The 25,186-nt window shown below is 37.6% G+C and overlaps 4 protein-coding genes, 1 non-coding gene and 1 pseudogene across 15 annotated transcripts; 1 reads left to right on the top strand and 5 right to left on the bottom strand.

The window, feature by feature from the left end:
• Positions 1–120: 120 nt before the first annotated feature.
• On the bottom strand, positions 121–192 carry TRNAW-CCA. Its single transcript has one exon. It is a non-coding gene; the product is annotated as a tRNA-Trp (tRNA).
• Positions 193–478: 286 nt separating this feature from the next.
• Positions 479–4,453, bottom strand: LOC119982064 (peptidyl-prolyl cis-trans isomerase-like 3). 2 transcript variants are annotated; one of them, XM_038825244.1, is made up of 6 exons: positions 4,123–4,453; positions 3,791–4,025; positions 2,661–2,759; positions 1,968–2,012; positions 1,234–1,371; positions 479–936 (listed from the first exon to the last, which is right to left on the bottom strand). In XM_038825244.1, exons 1-6 carry the CDS (start codon positions 4,149–4,151, stop codon positions 604–606), a joined length of 879 nt encoding a protein of 292 aa, XP_038681172.1. In that variant the 5' UTR covers positions 4,152–4,453; the 3' UTR covers positions 479–603. The 2 variants fall into 2 exon arrangements, with proteins under 2 accessions (XP_038681172.1, XP_038681171.1); XM_038825243.1 differs by having other exon boundaries at positions 3,791–4,452.
• Positions 4,454–6,046: 1,593 nt separating this feature from the next.
• LOC119981795 lies at positions 6,047–9,440 on the top strand (annotated as a pseudogene).
• Positions 8,549–17,018, bottom strand: LOC119981716 (heterogeneous nuclear ribonucleoprotein Q-like). Of its 9 annotated transcripts, XM_038824809.1 has the most exons (13): positions 16,881–17,018; positions 15,858–16,188; positions 14,467–15,017; positions 14,292–14,381; positions 13,958–14,197; positions 13,453–13,674; positions 13,064–13,361; positions 12,669–12,985; positions 12,477–12,583; positions 12,269–12,375; positions 12,084–12,169; positions 11,903–11,996; positions 11,303–11,709 (listed from the first exon to the last, which is right to left on the bottom strand). In XM_038824809.1, exons 2-12 carry the CDS (start codon positions 16,144–16,146, stop codon positions 11,904–11,906), a joined length of 2,400 nt encoding a protein of 799 aa, XP_038680737.1. In that variant the 5' UTR covers positions 16,147–16,188; positions 16,881–17,018; the 3' UTR covers positions 11,303–11,709; position 11,903. The 9 variants fall into 9 exon arrangements, with proteins under 9 accessions (XP_038680743.1, XP_038680742.1, XP_038680741.1 ...); XM_038824815.1 differs by lacking the exon at positions 11,303–11,709 and adding an exon at positions 8,549–8,683 and having other exon boundaries at positions 15,858–16,887; XM_038824814.1 differs by lacking the exon at positions 11,303–11,709 and adding an exon at positions 8,618–8,737 and having other exon boundaries at positions 15,858–16,887.
• Positions 17,019–17,029: 11 nt separating this feature from the next.
• Positions 17,030–21,576, bottom strand: LOC119981717 (phenylalanine--tRNA ligase, chloroplastic/mitochondrial-like). 2 transcript variants are annotated; one of them, XM_038824818.1, is made up of 10 exons: positions 21,375–21,576; positions 20,652–20,842; positions 20,204–20,410; positions 19,996–20,113; positions 19,654–19,730; positions 18,793–18,972; positions 18,580–18,624; positions 18,368–18,472; positions 17,445–17,558; positions 17,030–17,345 (listed from the first exon to the last, which is right to left on the bottom strand). In XM_038824818.1, the coding sequence occupies exons 1-10, from the start codon at positions 21,514–21,516 to the stop codon at positions 17,295–17,297; spliced, it is 1,230 nt and encodes a 409-aa protein (XP_038680746.1). In that variant the 5' UTR covers positions 21,517–21,576; the 3' UTR covers positions 17,030–17,294. The 2 variants fall into 2 exon arrangements, with proteins under 2 accessions (XP_038680746.1, XP_038680747.1); XM_038824819.1 differs by lacking the exon at positions 17,030–17,345 and having other exon boundaries at positions 18,368–18,434.
• A 696-nt stretch (positions 21,577–22,272) lies between these two features.
• Positions 22,273–24,250, bottom strand: LOC119981794. Its single transcript, XM_038824936.1, has 3 exons — positions 23,967–24,250; positions 22,979–23,008; positions 22,273–22,516 (listed from the first exon to the last, which is right to left on the bottom strand). Exons 1-3 carry the CDS (start codon positions 24,248–24,250, stop codon positions 22,504–22,506), a joined length of 327 nt encoding a protein of 108 aa, XP_038680864.1. The 3' UTR covers positions 22,273–22,503.
• Between the last annotated feature and the right edge of the window lie 936 nt (positions 24,251–25,186).

The following is a 25,186-nucleotide window of genomic DNA, read 5'->3' as shown; positions in this document are numbered from 1 at the left end:
AGTTTGCACATAAATCACGAGTGAAAAAAGAAGGAACAAGTAAGTGCACGAGTTGTTCTCAGATTTTCTTAGTTTGCCACACAAATCACGAGTGAAAAAAGAAGGGATATTTTAGGGGATTGAACCCGACGTGAATCGAACACGCAACCTTCTGATCTGGAGTCAGACGCGCTACCATTGCGCCACGGATCCCTGATGAATGTATGTGCCATCATGAGATTATTATACTTTTGTTTTCTATGTCCCAATTCTTTGACCCACAAAACCAACCAGTGTAGGCATTTTGATTTATATTTGAACCCTAAATTGGCTGAGAGACAATAATGAACCCTTCCAAGATCCAACAGAAAATAAAGTAAAGGATATGAAATTCTATTTGAAAAATCTCCCTCAATTTCACAATATCCCAACTGTCTACTTCTAACAAATAGAGTATGAGGTATCATTAGCAGACTAAAGATTTTAGGTGAAGGTCATATGGCAGTGAAGTCTAATCCTTCTCAAAAAGCATATACAAACAAGTAACAGTATTACAGAGAAACCGAAAATTATGAACTGTTCATCATAAAAACAGTTTATCATAGATCATATATATCAATATTTTCAAGGACTGGTATTGATTCTATGGAACCGTAAGGGGACATGTTTTTCCAAAACAGACACAGGAACATTACTGAACACTTCGGATTTGGTTGGAAGCTGAGCAATGTTATCTGCAATTTCCATGTCCTGCGGCAGAACATGACCGAATGCAGTGTATGCTCCTGTCCACTCGTTGTGGTTCGCTAGGCTGATGAAAAATTCGGGGCCTGAACCAACCCAGGCAACTGATCCTCTTTTAATTGCTGGGCATGCCTCGGTTGGAATATCCTTAAACTCTGCCCCATAAGCTTCGAGTGTTCCTTGAATTAGCGCAAATGGAGGTCCATAGGAAGCCTACAAAACTCATTCCACGAGCTTCTGAATAAGAACTTATGGAAATGATCAAATAGGATCCTCTCTAACTGTAATTTCTGCAAAGATTTTCTTTTCATTCAAATGAGAGAAGGAAATTAACACTTAATACCTCAAGGCAATACTGAGGGAGCATTTGTTGAAAAAATATATATCAAGAATTCAAACGTGTTACGAAGATATACGAAAATGCACCGAATTTTTGCAATTCAAGAGACAAAAGCAATTTCAGTTAACTGTCAATAAAATAGCCCGGTCAAAAATTTGAAAGCATCTTACATGTCCAACACGATTTCCTTCTGAATCCCAAGAGTCCCCTCGGCTTTCTGCACGATAAAATCGACAACCAGCACAGAAGCGTGATGCCAACAGCTCAAGAATATATATCACGGAATGCGGGGCGCAATCCGGCAAAAGCTGCAGGGATTAGGATCACAGGTAAGTGTGGGGGGTCGAAGGTAACGTTTATTCTACAGTGTTTATTCTACAGTACACGAAAGAAATCCCATGTTCTTTTATGCTAACTATTAGCAATCAAGAGCACTATCAAGATGTCAAGGGAAGCACAAGGAAATGGAGGGAAAAAAAGGCCATTGACCATGCTATGTATAGAGGATGGTTATCAGGCTATTCTTTAAAATGAAATTCTTGAAAGCCATAAATAAAGCTAGATAGTTCGCTCAAGAGGATCCCCTCTGTCATAATTCTGTGCTCCTCACCGGTTTCTTCTGGTGATAAGGACATTAACCTCTTAAAACGCCCACAAAAAGTTTGGGACCAATATCTAAATCATTAATCATGCAGGGGCCTTCAAGACTGGTGATGAAGCACCTACTGTTCACTATAATAGTTAGTGATAAGAATGAAAGTCTTACACAAGATATTGAAGGAGTGAATGTGTTTGAGCCGTTCAAGATGGTAGAAATATCAAGGTATGTGGTTGAAATATTCTTACTTTAACTAAGCTCCTATAGAAAAACATTGAGCATCTAGCCAGTAGATGAAACACTTACTTTTACACGAAGCATCCCATATTCAGTTTCCAGTCCAATAATACCCTACAAGAGACAACCAAATTATCATTCATGGAAAAGCAACCTAAATCAGCTGTTATTATGTATCTAGCTTGAGATTCAATTGCAAAAACAGCAACAGATAATGCATAAAAGTAACTGTAGTTAAAGGAACATAGGTCACAAAAATAATCATTATGACTATACATCTTCATGGAGATAAAGCAATCATTATATGACTTTTTTTTCCTAGCAGCTATTAGTACAAAGATATTACATTCTCAATATTGGGTGAAGGCATATGCTGAAAACCACCAGAAGATATTTACAAATAAAAAATCCCTAGAGATGAAAAGCAGACCAAAGTGAATACTTCGTCTTTCGAATGCATCATCTCCAAAAATAACAATTCAAGCACGGCTATTATTATCTTCTGAAAATTAGCATCTCTAGCTTTCATTCTCTACAAGACTGCCCATGTACAATCCATTGCCTTTAGCAACAACAATTTTTCTATTATCAGTAAGTAGACTTGCATGCAAACAATATGTATATGTACAAGTGGTAAGGCAGATGCATGTTTGAAAGATGCTTCAGTGCAAGAAGAAAAATTATGACAAGTACACCAGTATTAGATTACATTTACTTGTACACACTTTAAAAAAATAGAGGTAACAGTGAACAACTTGTAACCTCGGTTTTTCCAAAGACTTGTCCAGAAGTCCAAATCACTTTATCGCCCGAGCCGTGCAGCTGAGGGCCCAGCGTATCCCTTTGTTTCTTCAGCCAACACTGGAAGCAATTTGAGGAAGAATTTTCAGATGATATACATGCATTTATAACTTGAAACATAACTATGTTGTCAAATATAACTGCATGCAACACTAGGCTCCTGCATCAAAATATACCCCTTCAGTGCATTACCCACACCAAACACCAAATTGAGCAAATATCATTCTACACATAATGCAATTCTATTCAACTGCCTTCCTCAATCACTTTATAAATTGTTGATGACTTCGCCATGTAAATTTGATTCAAAACAATCACACTTGTTAAGATCTTTAATTATAGACAGTTCCACAAAAGGAGAAGGTCCAAAAAATTTGGAGTGATCAGAAATAAGAACGTAGGCTTTACACTAAGTTGTATGAGGTGAAGTGGTGAACCCAGATAGCCATGCTGGATTTATAAAGATATGCTCTCCCCATTTAGGTCAAAAAGGTGAAACAGAGGCTTCATCAAGATGCTACATAGTTAAAGTTTCGATCTTCCAAGTTGGTCGAATGAGTTGGTATGCATGTGCATGATTGTATTCTTGGACAATAATGGAGCTCAAACTCAACGGCCTCGCATAAAATAAGATAACTGCTCACTGTAACGTACTGTATCTAACAGGCATATTAGGATGTCCCTAAAATGTGAATCTCCCGATAGAAACTTAATATGCATTTTCAATGGCGAAAGGTTCATTTCCCAGCACGTAGGGAATATCGAGATAGTGTTTCTATTATTCCAAACCTGATGCTAGGAGATCAACTTCAGATTACGGCGGAACAAAAAATAAAATCTCTTTTGCAATCAAAAGCACACAACATAAAAAGTCAAAAACTATCTGAGTAAAATATTTAGTCACAATTTTCCACATCTTGTTTCCTTTCCACAATTTATCTTGCACAAATCTGCAATCAACAAGAAAATTGCTTTCCGAATACATAACAGATATATAAAGAAATGAACAAGCGAACAATCAACATCAGGAATCAAAGAATATAAACAATTGAACTGAATTCAAATTCAATGCAAGAACGGAAAGCCATTACCTCACCAAATCTAGACCCACAAGCTTCTCTATCACCACAGAACACCCAAGTATCACACAAACAAGACCCACCTTCCCTCCCACACATCTCCTTACAGGCCATACAGCATTCCCTTGAAGAGTTGACCTTGAAATCGGATCCCCATCTCACCGCATCTCCCCAAAGCTCCAAATGCTCAATCCCTCGGCAACACTCTTCCTCCCCTTCTTCATCACCGATTGAATCTCCTCCATTTCTATTGACATTTGACCCAAGAGAGTGTGTATTGCTATTGGGTAGCGGTCTAAAGAGCACAGAGAGGCAGAAATAGACGAAGGAGCAGGAAATCATACCCATCACGAAGAGGATCAGAAGGGCACATCGACCCAGTTCTGAGTCGGTTTGCCTGCGACCCATTTAAGCTCAAAGACCCAGAAATCGTTCCGTGTTGACCGTTTTCCCTCTTAGCTTTGTAGTTGTTGTTCTTGTTTCTTCAAAGACGGAGGACTACGCAGAGCTTTTATGGCGAGAATATTTAATTGAAGAAGAATAAGAAGACGGCATTGGGATCATAGGATTCGTGTCAAATAAAATTCTTGGTAGCCCGAAACAGACCAAATCTACCATAAAATTCAGTCCGGAAAAGAATCATTCTTGTTTTATCTGTCCTGATTCAGTCCGGAAGATCCCATGTTAATCACAGCTTTTTACCTTTTAATCTCATTGGGAATTACATTGATTGGGCCTCAAAGAAAGCCCATTTAAATTCCTTCCCTTTAAGGCCGGCCCATATTAACTGTTTCCTACTTCCTAGTTAGAGCCGTTGTCTTTCCTAACTGAGTTTGGTTTCCTAATCCTTAATTCCTTATCTTAATAGTTTAGAAAATCCCAACTCCATAAATAAAATATTTTAGAGACCAAACCAACACAAGACTCTACTCCTACTATTATTTGTGAAGAAGCCCCAATGGAAGATCCGATGGTTATGGGCGATTTCAACAAATCTGCAGCTTTTCTTGATTCCACCATGGTTGATTCTGAAACTTCATATGAAGAAGAAGAAGAAGAAGAAGAGGGTCAAAAGGCCTAGATTAGACAAGGTGGAATTAACATGGGAGGGTATGTGCAGACATTCTACAGGAGGAATAATTGAAGGAATTTGCATGCTTTGTGGGAAAATATTGAACAAGGATTCCGATGTGGGATTTGAGAGAGATTTGCTTCAAAGACTATTTTCTGTTTCAACTTCAAGTGCTGCAAAGTGATTCACAAGAAACTTAGGAATAATTTGTTTTTAGTTTTGATTATTTGACCATTAATCTATGTAAATTCTTCTCAAGTTGTTATATATTTTGATGAGAGATTTTCCAATTACCATTTATTAATTAATATGACTCTAAATTTTTATCTAGCCATTTTTTTTTACTAAAGGAAAAAAAAAAGAATAATAAGAGATGGGTAACAAAATAATAATAATGAAGCATGAATATATAGGGGATCTTAAAAAAAAAAAAGGAATTAGATGGGTAGCTTATAAACAAGATGTGTGGTCAATTTTTCCCATTATAATTTTTTTTCATATATATACATACATACATACAAAATTCTTCTTCATTTTGACCCCATGTATATTTTATGTTCTTTAATCTTAATTAGGCCATAAGAAATTTTAAACGTCCACATAAAATAGGCTTGGTGATTAACTCTTTATCTCTTCACATTAGCCCATCAGGTGAGTTGGTTCCAACAAAAAAATAATATTTGTAAATCAACTTTCAAGTTTCAATCATTACTTATTTATTCTATAATATTTTGATTTTTAGTATTGCTTTTCATATTTTGAAGACATAATTAATAAATAACTTAAAAAAAATCCGGAGTGCTACCCCCTATCTTAGCAAAGATTTTTCTCACCCTAAATATTTTTAAATATTTTTTATTATATAATTTTTTTTATAAATCTGACCCCATATACTTTGGAGGCTGAGTCCGGCCATGTATATACAAAAATTCTTTCCCACGGAATTTAAGAACTTGTTTTAGCGGTTATTACTTATTACTCGTATGGGGATTACGAATACTTGGGCCTCTAGGCAAGCCCATTTAAGTTCTCTCTTTCTTTAAGGCCCATATCACTTGTTTCCCTATTTCAGACCAATTATTATGTTTCCTTATCATAGATGGTTTGGGAGTTTAACCAACTATAAATATTAGAGACCAGGCTTCACGTAGTCCTTCACTCCTTATTGCGACTCTTGGACAAGCGTGACGAAGGTAATGGAATCGCTCTGCAACATCATAGCCAAACAAGCCAGAAATTTGAATGAGAACGAGACCCTGTTGTCATCGGAATCTAATATTCAATCTTCGCGAGTTCATTCTCCAGGGTTCGTTCCGGGCATCGATGATTTCAACAAGTCAGAAGCTTTTATTGATGCCGCCATTGGAGTCAAAACGCCCAGAATGGATAATTTGGAGACTCTACTGAAAACCCATTTGAAATTAGGATTTAGGCGATGGTTGGACAAGGATTCTGGTTCTGGTTCTGCATCTTCGACGATCTGGTCTCCAAAGACCGTTCTGTACATGGAAGATGTTAGATTACCAGTCTTTCTTGAGGGTTCCCATGATTGTGGATCTTCAGATGAAGAAGAAGAAGTTAAGATGGTCAAAAGGCCCAAGTTAGATAATTTGGAGAGTGAACTGGAAACCCATAAGGAATCATCAGTCCCCTTGACTAAGAAGGTTTTGTGTTCACATTCTACAGGAATTGTGCATGGAATGTGTATTCTTTGTGGGCAGATAATGGATAAGGAAACTGGTGTGAAATTTGAGTGCATTCAAAAGGAATTAGGACTCTTTGATGAAGAATTTGTTAGAGAAAAGAACCATCTGGTGAGCCGTAAAAAGCTCTGCTTGGTGCTTGATCTTGATCACACACTGCTCCATACAAGTAAGATTGTAGATATGAAACCAAAAGAAGAAAGCTGTGAAGGTCTTTTCAAGTTTGATTCTCTGCAGATCATGACCAAGTTAAGGCCTTTTGTTCACAACTTTCTCAGAGAAGCAAGTGAGATGTTTGAGATGTATATTTACACAATGGGGAACAAATCCTATGCACTTGAAATGGCAAAGCTGCTAGACCCCAAAGATGATGACTACTTCACTGGTAGAATCATATCTAGAGAAGATAGTACCCAGGAACATCAAAAGAGTCTTAATAAGGTTCCAGTACATGAATCTGTTGTGTTGATACTGGATGATAAAGAGAGTGTATGGACAAAGCACAAAGACAATCTGATTCTGATGAAAAGATATAATTTTTTCCCTTCAAAGGCTAACCAAGTTGGGTTCAATTTTAAATCTCTTTCTGAGCAGAATGCTGATGAAAATAAGTCCGGGGGAGCGCTATCTACTGTTCTCAAAGTTCTCAAACAAATTCACAGCTTATATTTTGAACAAGTAGTAGTGGCTAATAACTTGATGACAGAGATGTGAGGGAGGTGTTGAAAGGAGTTAGAAAAGTTGTTCTGAAGGATTGCAGATTAGTATTCAGTCAAGTTTGCCACACCAAATTCCAGTCTAATAAACACCCTCTATGGAAGATGGCAGAGCAGATGGGAGCTATCTGCTTTACAAAGGTTGATGAAAGGGCTACACATGTGATCTCGACAAATTCCGGGACTAAGAAGTCTCGTTGGGCATTGAAAGAGAAGAAATTTCTGGTCCATCCAAGCTGGATTGAGGCTGCTTATTATTTTTGGCAAAGGCAACCAGAAGAGAAGTTCTGCATCAGCAAACCAAAGTGTAGGTGCGATCCATTGATATTCACTGAAACTGAACAACACATGTGCAATTGCAGTTGGTAGGACAGCTTAGTTTTGTATGTGATGGAGCTTATGAAGAAGCAGAATCAGAATGGTTGGAAAGACTGTATTTTAAAACATCAAAAATCTTGTATACAGACTTCACCTTGTCTATGTGGAAGACAAGAACTAAGACAATTATCACTTTTTATCAGAAAAATATTCTTCTCTCTTATGTCAGTCAAGAAATTGTGTTGCACTCTGTGTACTTTGTTGAAAAACAAGTAGTTGTTTAAGGTTCTAGTTTTCAACAACATTGTACTAATACTTAATATATATGTTCCATTATCTTAATGAGCAAGGTTGTTCAACATAAATGCAATGTGTTATAGGTTTATAGAGAGTCCAACTACAACTACCATATAAATCACACGTATTTTTATTTTATTTTTTTAGTATAAAATGTTTCTATTGGCTAAAACCATGTGTCAACAAAAATACAAATTTTAGGTTTTCATAGATATTATATATAACTTACCAAAAAAAAAATCATATATATATATATATTACAATATTTACATAGTTCAAATAATGGGTTAGGGAGAAATTCTCACATGAGGGTCTAAAATAAGGACGTAAAATAATGATGTATATTTACATCATTGATTTGAAACATGTGAGATCCAAAGCAATGAACTCCCCTTGTCACCTCACTAATCCACACCATTAAAAAATGACCTTCATTTTACACCCTTATTTTAGACTCTTATGTGAGAATTCCTCATGGGTTAGATTCGGATGCATAATTAGGGACAAGTATGGACGTTTCCTATCTGCAGATGCAGATGCAGAGTTCTTACTAGAGGTAATTAAATTTGTGCTACCACTGAGGTATATGAAAATAGAGCTAGAAGGTGACTCGAAAATGACTGGATGCCATTTGAAAAGGTATGGGGTTATTTCCAGAGCTGGGGAGGTATGATTGAGGAGGGTATTCTTCTTTTACATTCTGTGAAGACATGGACGGTGAATGTATGTGCTCATACCTTTACGCAGATAGCTCTCGGCGATCCTACCTTCAATCTGGTTACATAATCCTCCAAGCTTCCTGCGCGAGGACTTGACAGTGTGATTCTCCTATGATTCATTATGATTGAATGTCCTGTTTCATCTTGTGAATGTGTTAAAAACTTAAAACATTGATACCCTTGACATCACAAGATATGAAATCAAAAATATGTCTGAAGCCTGAATGATACACAAGACCATTACCCTTCTGTTCGATTTTCTGACTCGACATATACATCTAGCAATAGTGTTTCCAGTACTTATAAACAATCAAATGAGTTCAAATTATATACAAAGACAGCAATATACATAATTACTTTAAAATGATGAACAAAAAAGCACCACCATGCAGCATAACAAAACATTTTGACAAAGCTCTGAGCGGGGTTTGGTTTCCCCCTCTAGCCGTCTGACCCGAGCCAAGTTGTCTCCAAATTTGCAGAAGGGCCACAGAAAAATGAGATCAAACAGTTAAAAGCAATAAGTAACATGCCTGATGATTCCTCTTGCATAAGACAGTTGGGCAATAAGCAGAAATTAGATGGCATTAAAAAAGTAGCTAACAAAATGAAATTCTGCTTCCTTTCTTCAAATTGTGAATCACTAAACATTCCCATGCATGCTCTAAATTATAAATAATATGAATCACCAAAATATAGGGGGAATTGCAGAACCAACGAAAGCAAGGCATTAACGGAAGCTTGACTTGGGCATTCATCTTCACAATTAGAGTGTGCATACCCTGGTCTCTCTCACTTGAAGTTCTCAAACCAAATGGAGCAGAGGAAACTAGTTGAAAGATAATCTGTATTCATAAATTGATAATGCACAGAGATCGATTACTACTAAAACATATCTCAATGACCAGAACTCATATTTCTATGATGGAAATTAGAGCGCTTCTTCTACATCCAAAATATAACAATCCAGCCAGACATTCAAAAACTTCATTTAATGCAGCAATCCATAGGAAACCATGCATATGAAGAAGCAATGACACAATAGTCATCCAAAAAAACCTGGCAATCCCAGATCTTACGACAGCAATCGGAGCACCGCAACTATAAATTGCAACACCACCATGTAAAAATAAACCAGCCAACATAAGGAATTTCTGATAAGGTTTTCCAAACTTAACTGAACTAGAAGTATATGCAGAATAAAGTATAGTTCTTTTGGAAGACATCAGTCGAGCACCCTGAAATCCAAGTAGACAATGTCAATCGACATTCTCATCGTGAGGAACAATTTCCAACTTTATTCTCGCATTTCTAGTGAATACGCAATAAATTGTGTTTCTTGCTTGTTCAACATAAATGACCACCTTCGTTTGTTTTGCCATATCATCATTATAATAGACAAGGGTTATTCTAAAGATCAAGAAAGCTTATTAAGATTATTAAGATTAGTAGAAGAGAGAGCCATGTCATGGAAGGCAAAGGACCAAAAGAGAATCACAAGAAACTCTTGTCATTGATCTTCCTATAGATGGCATATCAAGAAATCTTCCTTGCAAGTATCATCAACAATCCTGCTTGCACAAACATTTTGATCTTCACAAGAGCATTTGTGACCGGAAAAACATCCTCTCATGCAATTACAAAAACCCCACCACAGTATCTTAACACTTTTTCAGTTGAAATAATTCTTCAGTCAAAGGTACCCTCAATTTTTGATATCCAAGTGCAGACGTCGCAAATAAATTTCAAATCCAGTTCATGATGTATAAAGATCAAAGATAGATATTGAATACAAGTAAGCTGTTCCAGTATTATTAGAGCGACATGCAGAGGTCTTATTCTACTAGATAACTAAAGGAGCCTTGATTATCATTAATCCCGTGATACAGAAGCTGACTGAACTTCCACTAGTGACCCTGTGGGAGCCACCGAAAGAATCTTTTGGCTTCAAACAGTATAATGTCAATGAAGACTATAAGGTGGAGCACTTGTTCAGGGAAAAAGTCTAGCTAATTCAGTTATGAGGTGCTAGAACTCGGAAAAGGACTTTGGAAAGCTCTAGAGGGGCTTACTTTTTAAACAATTTTCTTCAGCTGCAGACCCATTTTTAGCCTTTGAAGCTTTCCATTGAGTTCCTCAAATTGATCAAAAGTGATTACTTGATGTCAGTGGATGTGGCAAAAGAAAAGTTTCAAGCTAGAGCCGTAGAACAAATGATAGGGTTGTTGAGATGAGCATTAACTGCCTTGGTTGGTCACTTGTCAAAATACTGGCATAGACATTTGGATGCCAAGGATTTATCCATATCAAATCTCCGTAAAGCACCATGAATGTGATGAAGCAATGACATATTAGTCATCCATCTTGCTATAGAGATCAGGCTAAACCTAAAAGATTGCCTCTGTCTATAACCACATGAAATAAAATAGTAAACATCAATAATTTCACGATTACATACTTGATCGTGGGAATTGGCATGACTCCATGCCAAAGGAGCCCATAGATACCTTCATGTAGGCTTTACATAGGAGGCTGCATGCACTACAGTGGAGAAGGCTACATGTACCAGCTAATTTCCCATTACCCTCAGCAAATTTCTAATATCCCAACATTAAATACATTTTAATGTTGTATACCCACTGGGTATATTACCCACAGATAGAACAAGGTTATATATTAACCAAGATGCCTTCCAAGTCTTACCAGAAATCAATCCAATCAATTCAACATAGCCAAAAAGTCTAAATATTCCTTGAGGCATATATAGAGAAACATCTCAATTCCGTTACATACTGTGTCCATTTAAATGGCTGATGCAGTGCAATGCTATGTCCACAGTCCACCAGCTGGAGTTCCTTAAGAAAAGAGATGAAATTCATACATAATATACACTCAAAGATTCTCTTTTTCATTCCTAACAAATAAGTCTCAATAAGATAACCAGTCTGTAGATCTCTTTATGGTTTGAACCAACCTAGGCACTCCCATTTTGATAAATAACTTTGCACTAAATCTTTTTCCCCAGATATACAGAGATATTATGCTTGACATCAAGCAGTCTTCAGATAAAGCAAATCCTACAGCAGCCTCTTTTGTCATGTCAAATCTGTTCCATAAAGAAATTCACTTGTGACCATAATGCTCCATTATTTCCATTCAAACCTCTTTGTATAATCAAACAGATGTGAGTATCTTCAGAAAGCTGTGGTCGTCCATTAAAAAAATTCTATAACACGAAAATCATGTTTTTACACAAGTACTTTACTTAAATAAATAAGGAAGTTGTCAGCTATACTTACGTCAATAGTATGAACCGGAACCACCACTGCCCATATAACTGCTGCCACCCATACCACGACCAGAGTACAGTGATGAGTAAGAACTACCACCAACCTGCCACATATAGAATTCAAAAAAAATCATAAGTGGAATAGATTTATTCTCAGCTAATCTCAATATGGAAGAAATTAAGTATCATACATCATGTCCACGAGACATGTAATCACCGCCGTAGCTTGATGAGTACATTCCAGAATCACCACCACCACCACCACCACCATAAGAACCTGAGAGCCACAGAAATATATGATGGGACTTAAGTACAAAAATGTAAAAATCATCATTCAGATTTCAAGCATACAAAACAACAGGAACTAGAAGCACACCTCCTCCATAACCCATGCCCTGACGACTGCTATACACCCCACGTGAATCCTGACTTGACATGGAACCTTGGCTGCTGCCATATCCCATATTAGACCGCCCAGGTCTGCTGACGATGAGAAATAAGGTGAGGAACCACTGTAATTTAAGCAGAAGGACAAGAAAAAGCAAATTTTCCAAAAATAATCCTTCTAGAGTCGGTTAACACACCTATCACCATATGCATCCCCATATTGGGATGCACTACCAAGTTCATAGTCCATCCGAGCCCTTGAATAGCGGACAGTCGAATCAGAATATCGGTGAGGAACGTCATCCTGAAATGGGGGTCCATTAATATAAGATCAAGGTCAACATACAAAACTCGAGGCGATTATGGATGAATCAAATGATGACACTTACCATTGCAGAATACGACCGTTTTGACCCAGATATGGAGTCATAATCACGGGCACGACCTTCACGATAACTTGGAGGAGGCCTTTCAAAGCTCTGACTATAGCCATCATCTACATAAGCTCTCCTTGCCACAGTTCGGGAAGTACTTCTAGGTATATCAGAATAGCCAGAGCTGCGTGAGTACTCATCCCTATATGATGGTGGGCGCCTCTCCACAGCTGCCCTGGAACCATAATCTATTGCAACTCTGCTCCTGGGAGGTGGAAGCTCATCACGCTGGCCATAGTCCCGCTTAAGGCTACTTTTTGGGTATGATGGAGCTGTCGAGAGATAGAACAATTTAATATTAAAACACCCAGTAGAAATAATAAACTAGATGTTCTTGTTCAAATTTGTACCAGGAGGTCTTCTCTCATAGGACCTAGGAGGAGGCAACGGCCTGCCTCTTGCTGGCATTGACATAACAGGAGGGCGCCTGTCTCTCATTGCAATGGGCCTCTTCACGCTTACAGGGGAGAGGCGGCTTCCAATTCCTCTCACTCCACGCCCTGATAAGCTAAGAGGCGCAGGGCCAGGGCGACCATATGGACCCCTCACAACTCTACCAGCCCCTTGCAAACTACGAAAATCTCCATGACTCACATGTTTTCCCTTGCCTCTCTGAAGCGGCCTTGACAACCTGGCCCTGACTTTAGCCTGGAAAACGATAACTACATATTACAAAAAAAGTCCCAACGCTACAACCAAACAGGTGCAAATGCCAACAACCTACTAATAAAAAACAAACCTTGTTGTCTCCTTCACCTAACTCTGCGTTGTTTATGCTTTTTGCACATGTCACTGCAACATCATGAGAGTCAAATGTAACAAAACCAAAATCATTTCTCCTAGCAGATGGCATATTCCGTGCAAGCTCAACCTTTTCGACCTCCCCATATTTCTTTAAAAGCTCACGCACACGATTCTCATCCCAAGAAGCAGGCAGTCCATCAATAAACACGGTCTTGACCTAAATAATGATACCAAAATTAGCTGACCAAAACTTGAAAGCTTCCAAGCTAGAAAAGTTGAACTAAACTGAACGAATATCACACAGAGAAACATTTAAAAGCATCAAACATTCAAAGAGCACAAAATTTCTAGATTGTACATAAAGAGAAATATTATGTTCTTGTGGCTTAATAAAGCAGCACATGCCGGACAGTCTTACCCAAGGTATTTGAGGGAAGCAAGTCTCAAGATTACAATTTATCAGGTCAGAGAAGCTACCCAACAGAAGAAAATGCATATACCTGTGCCATGATCTCATCACCAGGGTCGATAAACGAATCAGCAAAAGAAACCTTTGCTGGTCTATCAACACCGAATAAAACATCTCTCTTCTGAAGGCGCTTAAAAGCATCCATGGCATCTGAACGAGACGAAAATTCCAAAAATGCAAATCCCCGATTCATTCCTTCATTGTTACTATCTTCTACCAAAGTGATATCATCAACGTTGTCGACTCCATAATGTTTGAGTTTCTCCTTCAGCTGGAAGCATAGTTGGGACACATTTATCAATACCATTACACCAACAAACACTATCAAAAAAACACTCAATGCTTGGACAAGCCAGATTACTTACAGCTTCTTTTGTCCATGTCTTGCATATATTACCCAGAAAAAGTGTGTCACTGTCTTGACTGGGAGTGACACCACATTGTTTACCATTGATCTGGAATTGGAGTCATTAACAGAATATAACTTAAGATGTTCGAAGAAGAAATAATTGCTTAGGAAACAAGATGATCAAAAATTACCACCGGGTGTTTCAACTCTGTAACCGCTCGCTTTGCCTGTTCAACGGAAGCAAAACGCAAGAACGCAAAACCTTTGTTCTTTTTGGTCAAAGGATTCATCATCAGCCTAACTTCAGTAACTTTACCAACTTGACTAAAAACTTTCCTAATATCATCTTCGGTAGCATCCTTGTCCAAACCCCCAACAAATACTTCAAACTCCTTGCGTTTGCGTCTCTCCTTAATAACATCATGGTGATCCTCTTCCTCCACATAAACCTCCGCATGCTCTGGTTCCTCACTAGCACGCTCTGGTTCCTCTTCAGTCTCAATTTCTTCAGCAACCTCTTCGATGATTTCCTCTTCTACCATATCGCCATCCTCCTCCTCGTCATCTATAATTTCCTCCTCCTCGAGCTCTTCCTCAGGCTCTTCCTCCTCCTCCTGAACATCCTCTTGCTCTATTTCCTTATCATCATAATCACCACCATATTCCTCAGGTTCATTATCATCGAGCTCTAAGCGCTCATCTTTTTCATATTCATCTCCAGTCTCCTTCACCTCTTCTTCCTCTGCCATTGGATAGAGTAGGAACCCAAAAATGTCAATCAAGTCTTGTAAATTTCCATTATCAGCTATGTAACTTGAAATTCTTTCTGGATCAAAATCAAAATTAGGACACTAGATAGCGATTCACATTGAGACTAGCATTACTATCCTCTTTTTTTTTTTTGATGATCTAAGAGTTAGCATCCTTCTAAAATTTAATCTTTCTCCAGTGACCATCCAAATATTTTATTTTGAACCTTGTAAATGGGTTAAAATACAATAAGAACTCCAAATTTTCAGTACTACTATATGATGGTGAAAATCAAGATCACTCTCTGCCTTGAAAAAAGAATTTGACACATGCAATCTTAACCCAGATATAATATCATCATTCCTACATTTCATAAATGTCAGCATTTGTGAAAGGGGATCTCCATACAACCCAGGGGCCATGTCATTTAACAGATACTCTCAACCTTGAGAAAATACAGGAATACTTTCCGATAATCAAGGTATTTTCTACCAATATGCGCTCTGTCGAGAAAGTTTTTAAATTGTTTTAGGTTCCACAGGCCTCTCAGTGACAAAATAAAGTAAAAGTACGCAAGAGCTAGAATAAATGCAACTGTCCAATAATCCCTCAACAAACAATACAATCCAAAACTTTATTTTCTGGAGACAATCAAATCCGAAATCAATAATTTTATCACCCAACAAAAGGATCAAATTGAACAATTCAAACAAAACCAACCGCACATTAAGAAATTTATTCGTTTTAATGTAACCACACATCAAGTAATATCATAATCCCATCAAACCCCAACAGTTTCCTACAAACAGTAAACCGTAAAAAAAAAACTTACTTTTCACGACAACGGCACTCTGCGTATCCGATCTAGATCCAGCTCCAGCTCCCGGACCAGAATCCAAGGGCCCATTAGCCAAAACCCCAAGTTTTTCTTGGACAACAACAGGCTTCTGTTGGATCACCGGCTTCTCCTCAACAACTGGCTTCTCCTCGATCTGGACTTTCTCCACCTTCACTGCCTCTTGCTGCAGCGAATTCTGCTGCTTTCCCGCCACTCTTCCACCTCTCCCCGCCCTCTTCGGCCCTCCAGCCGCTGCTCCTCTCTTGACCACTCGTGGAGGCATCGTCTCGAAATTGAAACCCTAAATTCCTAATCCAAAGACGCCCTGAAATTGATCTCAATAACCCTAATTTCAAAAACTGTTAAAAAGGAGATATTTCTACCGGGTACCCTAGAGCGAAAAACCCTAAGCTTCCTATTTATGCGAGAGGAGAAGAAAATCAAGAAATAGCAAATAGCAATAGGGCGGTTCGAGTTTACGAACGTGGAGAGGAAAAATTGTACTCGTGGCATTCTTTTATTGGTTTCAGAGTCTACTCGTGTGGCTAGCTCGGCACGTGCTTGGAAAGAACTTGTACTAGGGTGTTTGTTGACTATTGTCTTTCCCTTGGCTTTATGTTAATTTTTTTAACATTTTTACTGAATTTTTGAGCTCCACAGAGGTTTATAATTAATTAAAAAAGAAAAACACTAATTGTTGAAAAATTACTGGTTGGGAGTTAGGTAATAAATCTCAAACCTTTCTACAACCTGTTCTTTTTTTTTTTTCCAATCAGTGGTGTTGCTCTTGCTGGTTCTGGTCGTAACAGCACTGATCCAAAGGTACACTATGATGCATTCATATGTCTTTTTAGCTCAGCAAGTGAAAGATTCAGTCAGATCTTGGAAATATACTAGGGTTTGGCATTACTTGAATTGGTTCTTTACATTGTCAGGTGGCAATGTTGATTGCTAGAAAAGTTTCAGTGGTCTGTTCCCATGGTCAACCAAACACAACCTAAAATTATAAGATCTCACCTTCTCGTGTGGTTCCATTCACTTTTACTCTTTTCCAGAACAACTATTTCACATTCATCTGCATCATTTGCATGTAACAGTTAAAATTTGCATGAAACTATGGAATAAATAAACTCAGCAAACACGATACGAACTCGCAGAAAATCATATGAAACAGAGAACCTGGCTGATCATTTTCAGATGAAGGGTTTATTCATCAAGTACTTACTACATGTAGTTGCTCAGAAATTGCATGGTGTATCCTTAAAACTTCCACAAATGCCCGCAATCTATCTTACTCATAGTTTAGGGGGACGGAATAAGTAACTTCATACCTGTAATGGTATGCAGTATTGAAAAGAATTTACGGAATTTGAGTAGTTGGATGGTGTCGCAAGCATGGGGCTAAAGCGGACAAATATCGTCAAGAAACTCTCATCTCAGAACAACATTTAACTTGCTCTGAACCTGTTCTATTACATTCCACTGCACATAGAGTTATAAGCAAGTCATACAATAATTATTCATCTCTCCAGAAAGAAGATTTTAAATAGAAGCAAAATAGCAGGGACAAAAAAGTGATACCTGCAAGTCATTAATTTCATCATTGGTGAGTGAACGTTCCATGGATCGATATGTGATCCTATAACAGTGACTTGTCATTTCTTTGTTATTGGTAAAATTGTCTATCAGACTCACCTGGCAACATGTCAGATTCCAATAGCAAAGCATCAAAGCTATACAATCTCATGGAACAATATAGCTATTTCTCCATAGGTACTTCACAGTTTACAGAAATTAAAAAAAAAAAATTACACTGAATTCACACGTCTACATATAGCGCATAAACAGCCAATTAAATATTTGAACAGTTCCAATAACATTAAGGAAGAATGTGCAGCCACTTGATTTGATCCTAATCAACAAGCATTTATGAGTTTTTATTGTGAGAAACATGCATATCTGGGTGGGAACCAAACTGGACTCTGCTTATGGCTGTATCGTCCCACTGGTACCAGCTTTGTACCCATTCAAATGAATAATTTTTCACTAAAAAAAGATCTCCTATAACCATAACTCAAGACCAAGATAAATAGTGGATTGTGGAATACATTGTTCCGAATCTACTATGACCAGAAACTTTAAAACCATGCTTTACATCTGCCACAATCACTTAAAAAGTTTGCATGGCATAGCATCCACAGATATACACAATTTATATAACTCCGCATAGCTTTTCAACCATGAATATGGAAGCATATGTATGAGAACAACTAATCACCATACTCAATGGTAATATCCTACTTAAAGTCAAAAGAAACATTAAGAAGTCAGCAGATTTCATTTTACAACAGACTAAATACGAACCACGGGCCATAATACATAAGAATCAATAAGTACCCCACTTGAAAAACAAAAGAATCCATACGATCAATCTAGTCATACGATCAATCTAGTTGAACAAGTTTACAGTGAAGGAGAGAAATTCTGCGAAGAAATTTACTTACCTCCTCAACAAGATCCCCAGCAACTCCTCTAACAAGTTCACAAAAATTGTTCTCTGTGAATGATTCGCTGATCCAAAAACTTATATCTTTGTAACAAAGAGGATACTGTAAAAGAAGTTTCAAGCTTGAAGGGTTCATTGGTTGCTAGGGCTATCCCAAAATGAAATATGTGTATGTGTGTTCATGCGTGTGTGTATAAGAAATAACTATACCTTTGAGAATGGCTTGAATTTGATTCCAAGTTGGCCCTTGGAGAACTGAATTCAAAGAGTTCCAAATTAGTTATGATTTATGAAGGAGCACTAAATTAAACAGATGCCAAGGACGCTTATTCATCCATAATAATTTCCAAAATATCTAGACAACATACGCTATCATGGAAAAGAAAACTACAAACACATTCATGAAATGAGGCTAGGAACCACCTGAGAGGTAAATCTCTTGTCATTAGACCAGAAAAGCCGGATATCTGGTATATCAAATAGTACCATTGCCAGCCGCTCCAACCCAAGACCAAAAGCCCACGCAACATTGTTCAGTTTGCCACTTCTCCTTAATATTTCTTGCTCCATCACCCCGCAGCCTAACACCTCCAACCACTTCTCCTGGATAGTTGGGATATTAGTTAGCAAGTCACAAGCAAAGGAACTTTTTAAACATCCCGAAATTCAACCTAAAAAGAAAATAATAATTGGATCTCGAAGAAAGTATTAACAAATATCTTAAATCAAAACTCATTAAATTGACTCAACGATATGTTATGACATACATTCCTCAGTGTCAAACACTCTGCATAGCCCCTCCAGACCAATAAAGGACACAGAGCTGTTACAAGCGATAGTGCTTCTATTGCTTGTGTGTGCACTTCTCTTATTTATGCAATTTGTTTTAAACATCCAAGTATAGAATCCTATTCTTTCCACATTAAAAAAGTTAAATTTCTTTGGACATTGAAGCTTTTTTGCATGTCAGATTACATATACTCAAGCAATCAAGCATCAAGGTTTGAATGCATCATGACCTTACCGCTCAATGTCCATCCCATTTTTAGGGGAAAGATGACATAAGCAACAAGGCCATCATTTTCATCAGATGAAACAGACTTACATACCAGATTTAGTTAAGAAACCAATGAACAATGAGAGAAAAACCTAAAAAAATAGCAGAGCAATTGTGAACAAAAAAATGTAGGAAAATAACTCTATAAGTATAAATACTTCAAGTTCAAAAAAAAAGTTCATATACGCATTGGTATCTTTCGCAAATGATCCAAACAAATAAAGTACCTTAAAGTATATCTCAAGTTCAAATGATGGATTGGTGAATGGGAAATATGTGTCTACCCAGCGCATCTCAACAGCACCTAAAATTTTTCAGAAGAAAGATGGATTCATAAGTATTAGCCTTTGGTAAACCTGCAAACATCATAATGATCCGAACGTACTAGCTGCTAAGACAAACATCATAATGCCTTCTATGCATGATCTTGATTACTCTAGAATCACACACCTATACTAGTTTCCCACATAAATAGCATATTGCACATAATTCCTTTTTGCACATAGTTGAGACTTGAGATTATGATAAATTTATCTGCATTTTCTAAAATTTTATCATTATAATTTTACCAAATAAGTGGCGTGCCAAACCCGCGAGACATGTCTTCAAATCCCCAGCTGCAATAGAAGTTGCATCCAGGCTGGATGCCTCCCAATCATTTGGAGAAAAGACACGAACCCCTTCCATCTACGTTGAAAGGCTAATTAGAACAAATGAGTGATAAAACCAAAAAGGCTAATTGACATAAATTCCCCATTACAGCAAGAGAAAATAAACCTGGTGGAAAACAGGGTAATGAGTGGAATCAATAGAATCTCTTCGATAAACATCTCCAGTTACAAGAAAATGAGTGTGTCCACTCCTCAATAGCTCAGCCTGATGAGCACTTGTGTGGCACCTCAAAACAGTTTGAGGGTCAACATAGTATGTGTCGTTGTAACTCCTACTTACATGATCAGCAGGGACCAACACATCATCGAAATTCTGCAAAAGGTATATAAACTAATCACCAAAGAAGAAATCAAAAGAAAAGAAAAAAATTTGAAATGGGTACATCATAAATGGTTACAGCATATACACGACTTTTTCAATAAAGATCTGCAATGAAACTACAGACATGGATATGAGACTTAAAAACAAAAAAAAAAAACAAAAAAAGCATTCAATTCAGACAAGCAGATACATGGATTAGCAACAAACTCTTCGCAAAAATTAATGGCCTCACCTGCTTCACAGAAACAATTGGGCAGAGATTGTCGAATTTATCGAACTTTTGTGGGTAATTACTGTCAAAATACTCGAATATTGCATTCTTAAGAATCCCAATTGGGTGCTGGTCTTTCATATGAAGTTGCATTCCAAGTTTGGAGAAAATTGTATCTGGAACATTGTTTGTTGGGTCATCCTTCATCACATCTATCAACCAAATCATTTAAATCCATCAAAACCAATTAATGCATATACACGGACATACACATGAGGCGCAAACACCCTACTTTCACAAACAAGGAACACAATAAAAGATAGAAAGTGATGTTAACCCAAGAAATGAAGAGATGGACAAATCACAACCCAAGATTGAAAAAACAGCACCCAAAAAATATCATGATGTTAACAGTAATCTAAAGCAAACATGTCATCAAGGGCCTAGTAATCGAAGTCCAATAGTGAATTGTAGACAATGGGGAAACTTGGAACTGCCACAATCCTGATATTCAAAACCAAAACAGTACATCCATCAAAAGGAAGGACCAAAAAATGCTGCAAAATAATACGACAATTAATAAAATCGCAGCACAAAATCCGCTGTGAAAAGGGAAATGAACAGAACCAGTTCGGAATAACCATCACAACTTAACAACCAATAAAAGAACAATGAAATCAAAACACGGTCCGTAAAGCGAAATTCTACGAAGAAACCATTCGTTTTTAGTGCTTTTGTTCATACCGTCTCGAGCAATCTTGACTCCACCGAGCTCTAGCACAGAAGCCACTGGTCGAGTCCACTTCTTGTTTGCTGAAAGAGCAGCAGAAGAAGAAGAAGAAAAAGAATATGCGGGCATGCGGGAGATCAAATTTTTTAAGGCCATTTCTCAGGAGCAATAGCGAAGTTTTGTAGAAGAGAGTGGAGTGAGCGATTGAAGTTGCCATTGCCGTACTCTTGCGAAGAAAAAAATCTTACAGCTAAACAATTATCGCCATTTGAATAGCCCATTAAGCCCAATACTCTTTTGGGTTCAGCGAGGCCCAATTCTGAAGAGGTTATGTTACATGGCTAAATGGCTAATTACATTGTCAATGTAATTAGCCACTTATTACTAATTTAGAGTGTTTTATTCCAATGTAGTGCATGTTATTCCAATGTAGTGCATTTTAATCAAACGTAGTGCATTTTAGTCCAAAACAATGCATCTTATTCAAATGGATGACACAGTCTACCCTGTGAATAATTGCATCATGGCGGATCAGAACCTTGTAGTTGATATAGACAAAATTGATGTTTATGTTGAGAATACTTCATCGATAATGCCAATGATTGGGACGTTATTTGATTTTCTTGATGACTTGTACAATTTGTACAAGCCATGTGGAAAGTGAATGAGTTTCGATAATACTAATGGTTGGGATTTTATTTGATTACGTTGATGACTTTTATAATTTTTACAAGGAATATGAAAAGTGAGTGGATTCTCTTTACGCACGCTGAATCATCCCGAACAAATGAATTTTAATCATTTACCATATTTGTTCTTATGTTTTATGTATTTGAAGACATATGTTTGTTTCTTATGATTAAATACATGACATTATTATGATGCCACTGATTTTGTTAACCTTCACAAACGAAACGAAAGTTCCAAACTGTGACTTAATTTTCAGTAATCTGGAAATACATCTCAACTTGATGTCAAAGAACTCAACATTAAGCTTTCAACAATTAAGGGTAACATCCTTAACCCAGTGGGAGGAGTGTTTCTTCAGCTGCTCTTTCAAAGCTTCTAATTTATCAGCAGTTACTGTCTTAGAATGCTGAATTTGTTCATAAATCATGCCTGAATCCCCCGATTTATCACACATCATCGTCGGCCGCTGATCGAATAGAAATAATCAGTATGCTTTCCAAACAATCACAGGAATCTTTTTCTTATATCAAAATCTAGAAAGCAAAAAATTTAAAAGACGGCCATATGAACTTGATTTCACAACAAAACCACTTATTCATATGCATGACATTTCAAATCATATAAAATAAAAGCATCAGAAGCCTCTAAACATATGATGATATGATTATAAACTCTTGTAGGAGAGGGCCAGAAATCCTAGTACACTCAACAAGAAAAAAAAAATAGTTAAGACCATCCTTTTATCTTGGATTATCATCCATCTCAACAAAAGTCTAATAAAATCAATGTCTACAAAATGCCCCATATTGTATAAACTGTCACCATTACATCTGAACATAGAATCATCCTTCCTAACCTATAATGACACTATTTATTCTATCGTGAAACATCAAAAAAGTAAAACTGACCCAAGTAGTTCCATTAGTACCTCTCCATCTTCATCTGGTCCTCCGACACCCTACAACACGAGAAAGAGGAGAATGCACAGGAATTCAGAGGGCAGATCGAGCAATTTTCAATGGAAAATTGAATTATTAGAAGTTCCATGGGGCATGAGTTTACACCACCTAAGTAACACATTTAAGCCATTCCATCCATTTGAAAAGAAGAGGGTGACAAAAAAGGCTCTTATGCCTTTGCCTGAAGTTCAACATTGCCATATTGCACAATGATAATAAGAGCAGTGTCTGTGTCTTCCCACTCATTTTAAATCAAAATCATTCCTTTGCAATAAAAAAATTGCAATAGTTGCATGACCAACAACTTGAAGCCAACATCTAGTAAACACTAGCTTACTGCTTACCAGAAAGTTGAAAGGAAGTAAAGAACATCAAGATGTCATAGTCTCCTAGTCTCCTAGCAACATTGCTAGATACCTAATTCAAAAATAAAAAAAACCCACCAGTTAGGCAGCCTAAGAGCATAACCACTTCTCAGAGAATCGGCAAAACATGTAATGGAAAGCTTTCCAAACACCAAGGCAACAATTCATATTCTTATCTAACAATCAAATGCAATAAAATATTGGTTTCTATAATCCAATTCCTCTAACAAATACCACCCTCACCATGTCTATCATTTCCTAGCTCGGTCCAACAACAGCAGAGCCATCCACTGGCAACATATTTTACAATCACATTCGAACATCACACGAAAATTTTCATCAGCTCAGCAATTATACTTTAGAGATATTAATATTTCAAGGATCTTCGGGAAACCAAATATAACTGCGGGGAGTAATGGAGAGCATCGAAATCATCAAAGCGGAAGCTGTAGCTGTGTGGTATGGCAGCAGCGTTTCCACGCAAGAGCTCAGTTCAACAGGGTACCTACAGCTACAAGCAGGACCGTTTTCAAATTTCCATTTTCAATCTCTCTCACACACAAAGATACGCAAAAGTTACATAAATTCTAACCTGAAAGGGCGTTGAGATAGGGATTTGCTGCCAGATGTACGCAAGGGCGATGGAGCAGCTTTGGCGGAGCTCCCCGGGGAAGCGTGGCGCACCGCAGAGCTACGGGCTGAGGCAGAACGGAGAATGGATCTGGCGGCGGCGAAAGAGGCCATTTTACTCACAAATCCATGCGAAATAAAGCCAGAATGCTCATGATTCATGAATATGCCGTGTTGCGCATAGCTTTTGTGCTCAGATGGGCGTGGCCCTCTTTCGCATGGATTTGCGCCTAGCTTTTGGGCCATTTTGCGCATATCTTTTGGGCCCACAATAGTAGATGGGCCTGGGCCATATTAATTTATCATTCTAATTTCGGTGAAATTGAAAAGCTAGTTGCGACCATAAGATATAAAAAAACTCGAGACCCTTATTTTACTCACAAATCCATGTGAAATATTAGATATTAAGGCTGTTCTAAATGTGCGTTTATAATCAATAACTATCCCACATGTCACTAAATTAACATTAAAATGAGAATCATAAATTGGAGGTTCATAACATTGTTCATGAGATACGTCCACAAAACTCATTATAGAATTTACACCCTCTGCATATAATTCTTTTCGGCATTCGTTTTCTTAACTTGTGTGATTGTACTACAGGACAAGGCAAAAAATTCGCCAAAGTGGAACATACATGCACCAATTGAACGGTCGAGATAATAGCATCCCAAAACGAATCAACAATCAGGAATAGCTTAAAACACAAAAGGTGCTCGCGAATCTGTTAAAAAAACATGGGTTTCGACATGTAATTGCTTGAAAGGCATCAACTTTAGAGTTATAGTATTAGACTAGATTATATTTCAAATTTGACGTTTGGACACTTAGTTATAACAATTCAACAGTAGCAGTACGGCACTTCACTATGGTCATGGGCCTATCCAACGGTCAGCAGCTATTATTGGGCTAGGCTTTGCTTAATGTTCACAAAAGTGGCAGAAGCCCAATGAATTTCAAACTATCAAGCCCAGATTGCATTTGGTTTACTGAGCCCTTCAAGGCCACTACTAGACGCCGATGTATTACAGATTCAATAGCCCACTATGAAGTCAGGGTTGGATTTCAATAGAGAGCACTTACTCACTTAGTCACTTAGATAGTTAGATTGAAAAGATTGTGAATTGGGCTAGAAATAAGAAACTCCTTTTTGGGCCTTCAGCCCACTAACTTTCATTGGCC

Source organism: Tripterygium wilfordii, chromosome 17 (assembly GCF_013401445.1).
Source record: "Tripterygium wilfordii isolate XIE 37 chromosome 17, ASM1340144v1, whole genome shotgun sequence".
NCBI classification, from domain to species: Eukaryota; Viridiplantae; Streptophyta; class Magnoliopsida; order Celastrales; family Celastraceae; genus Tripterygium; species Tripterygium wilfordii.
The sequence above is the reverse complement of the archived record's forward strand: the minus strand, read 5'-3'. Positions and strand labels throughout refer to the sequence as shown.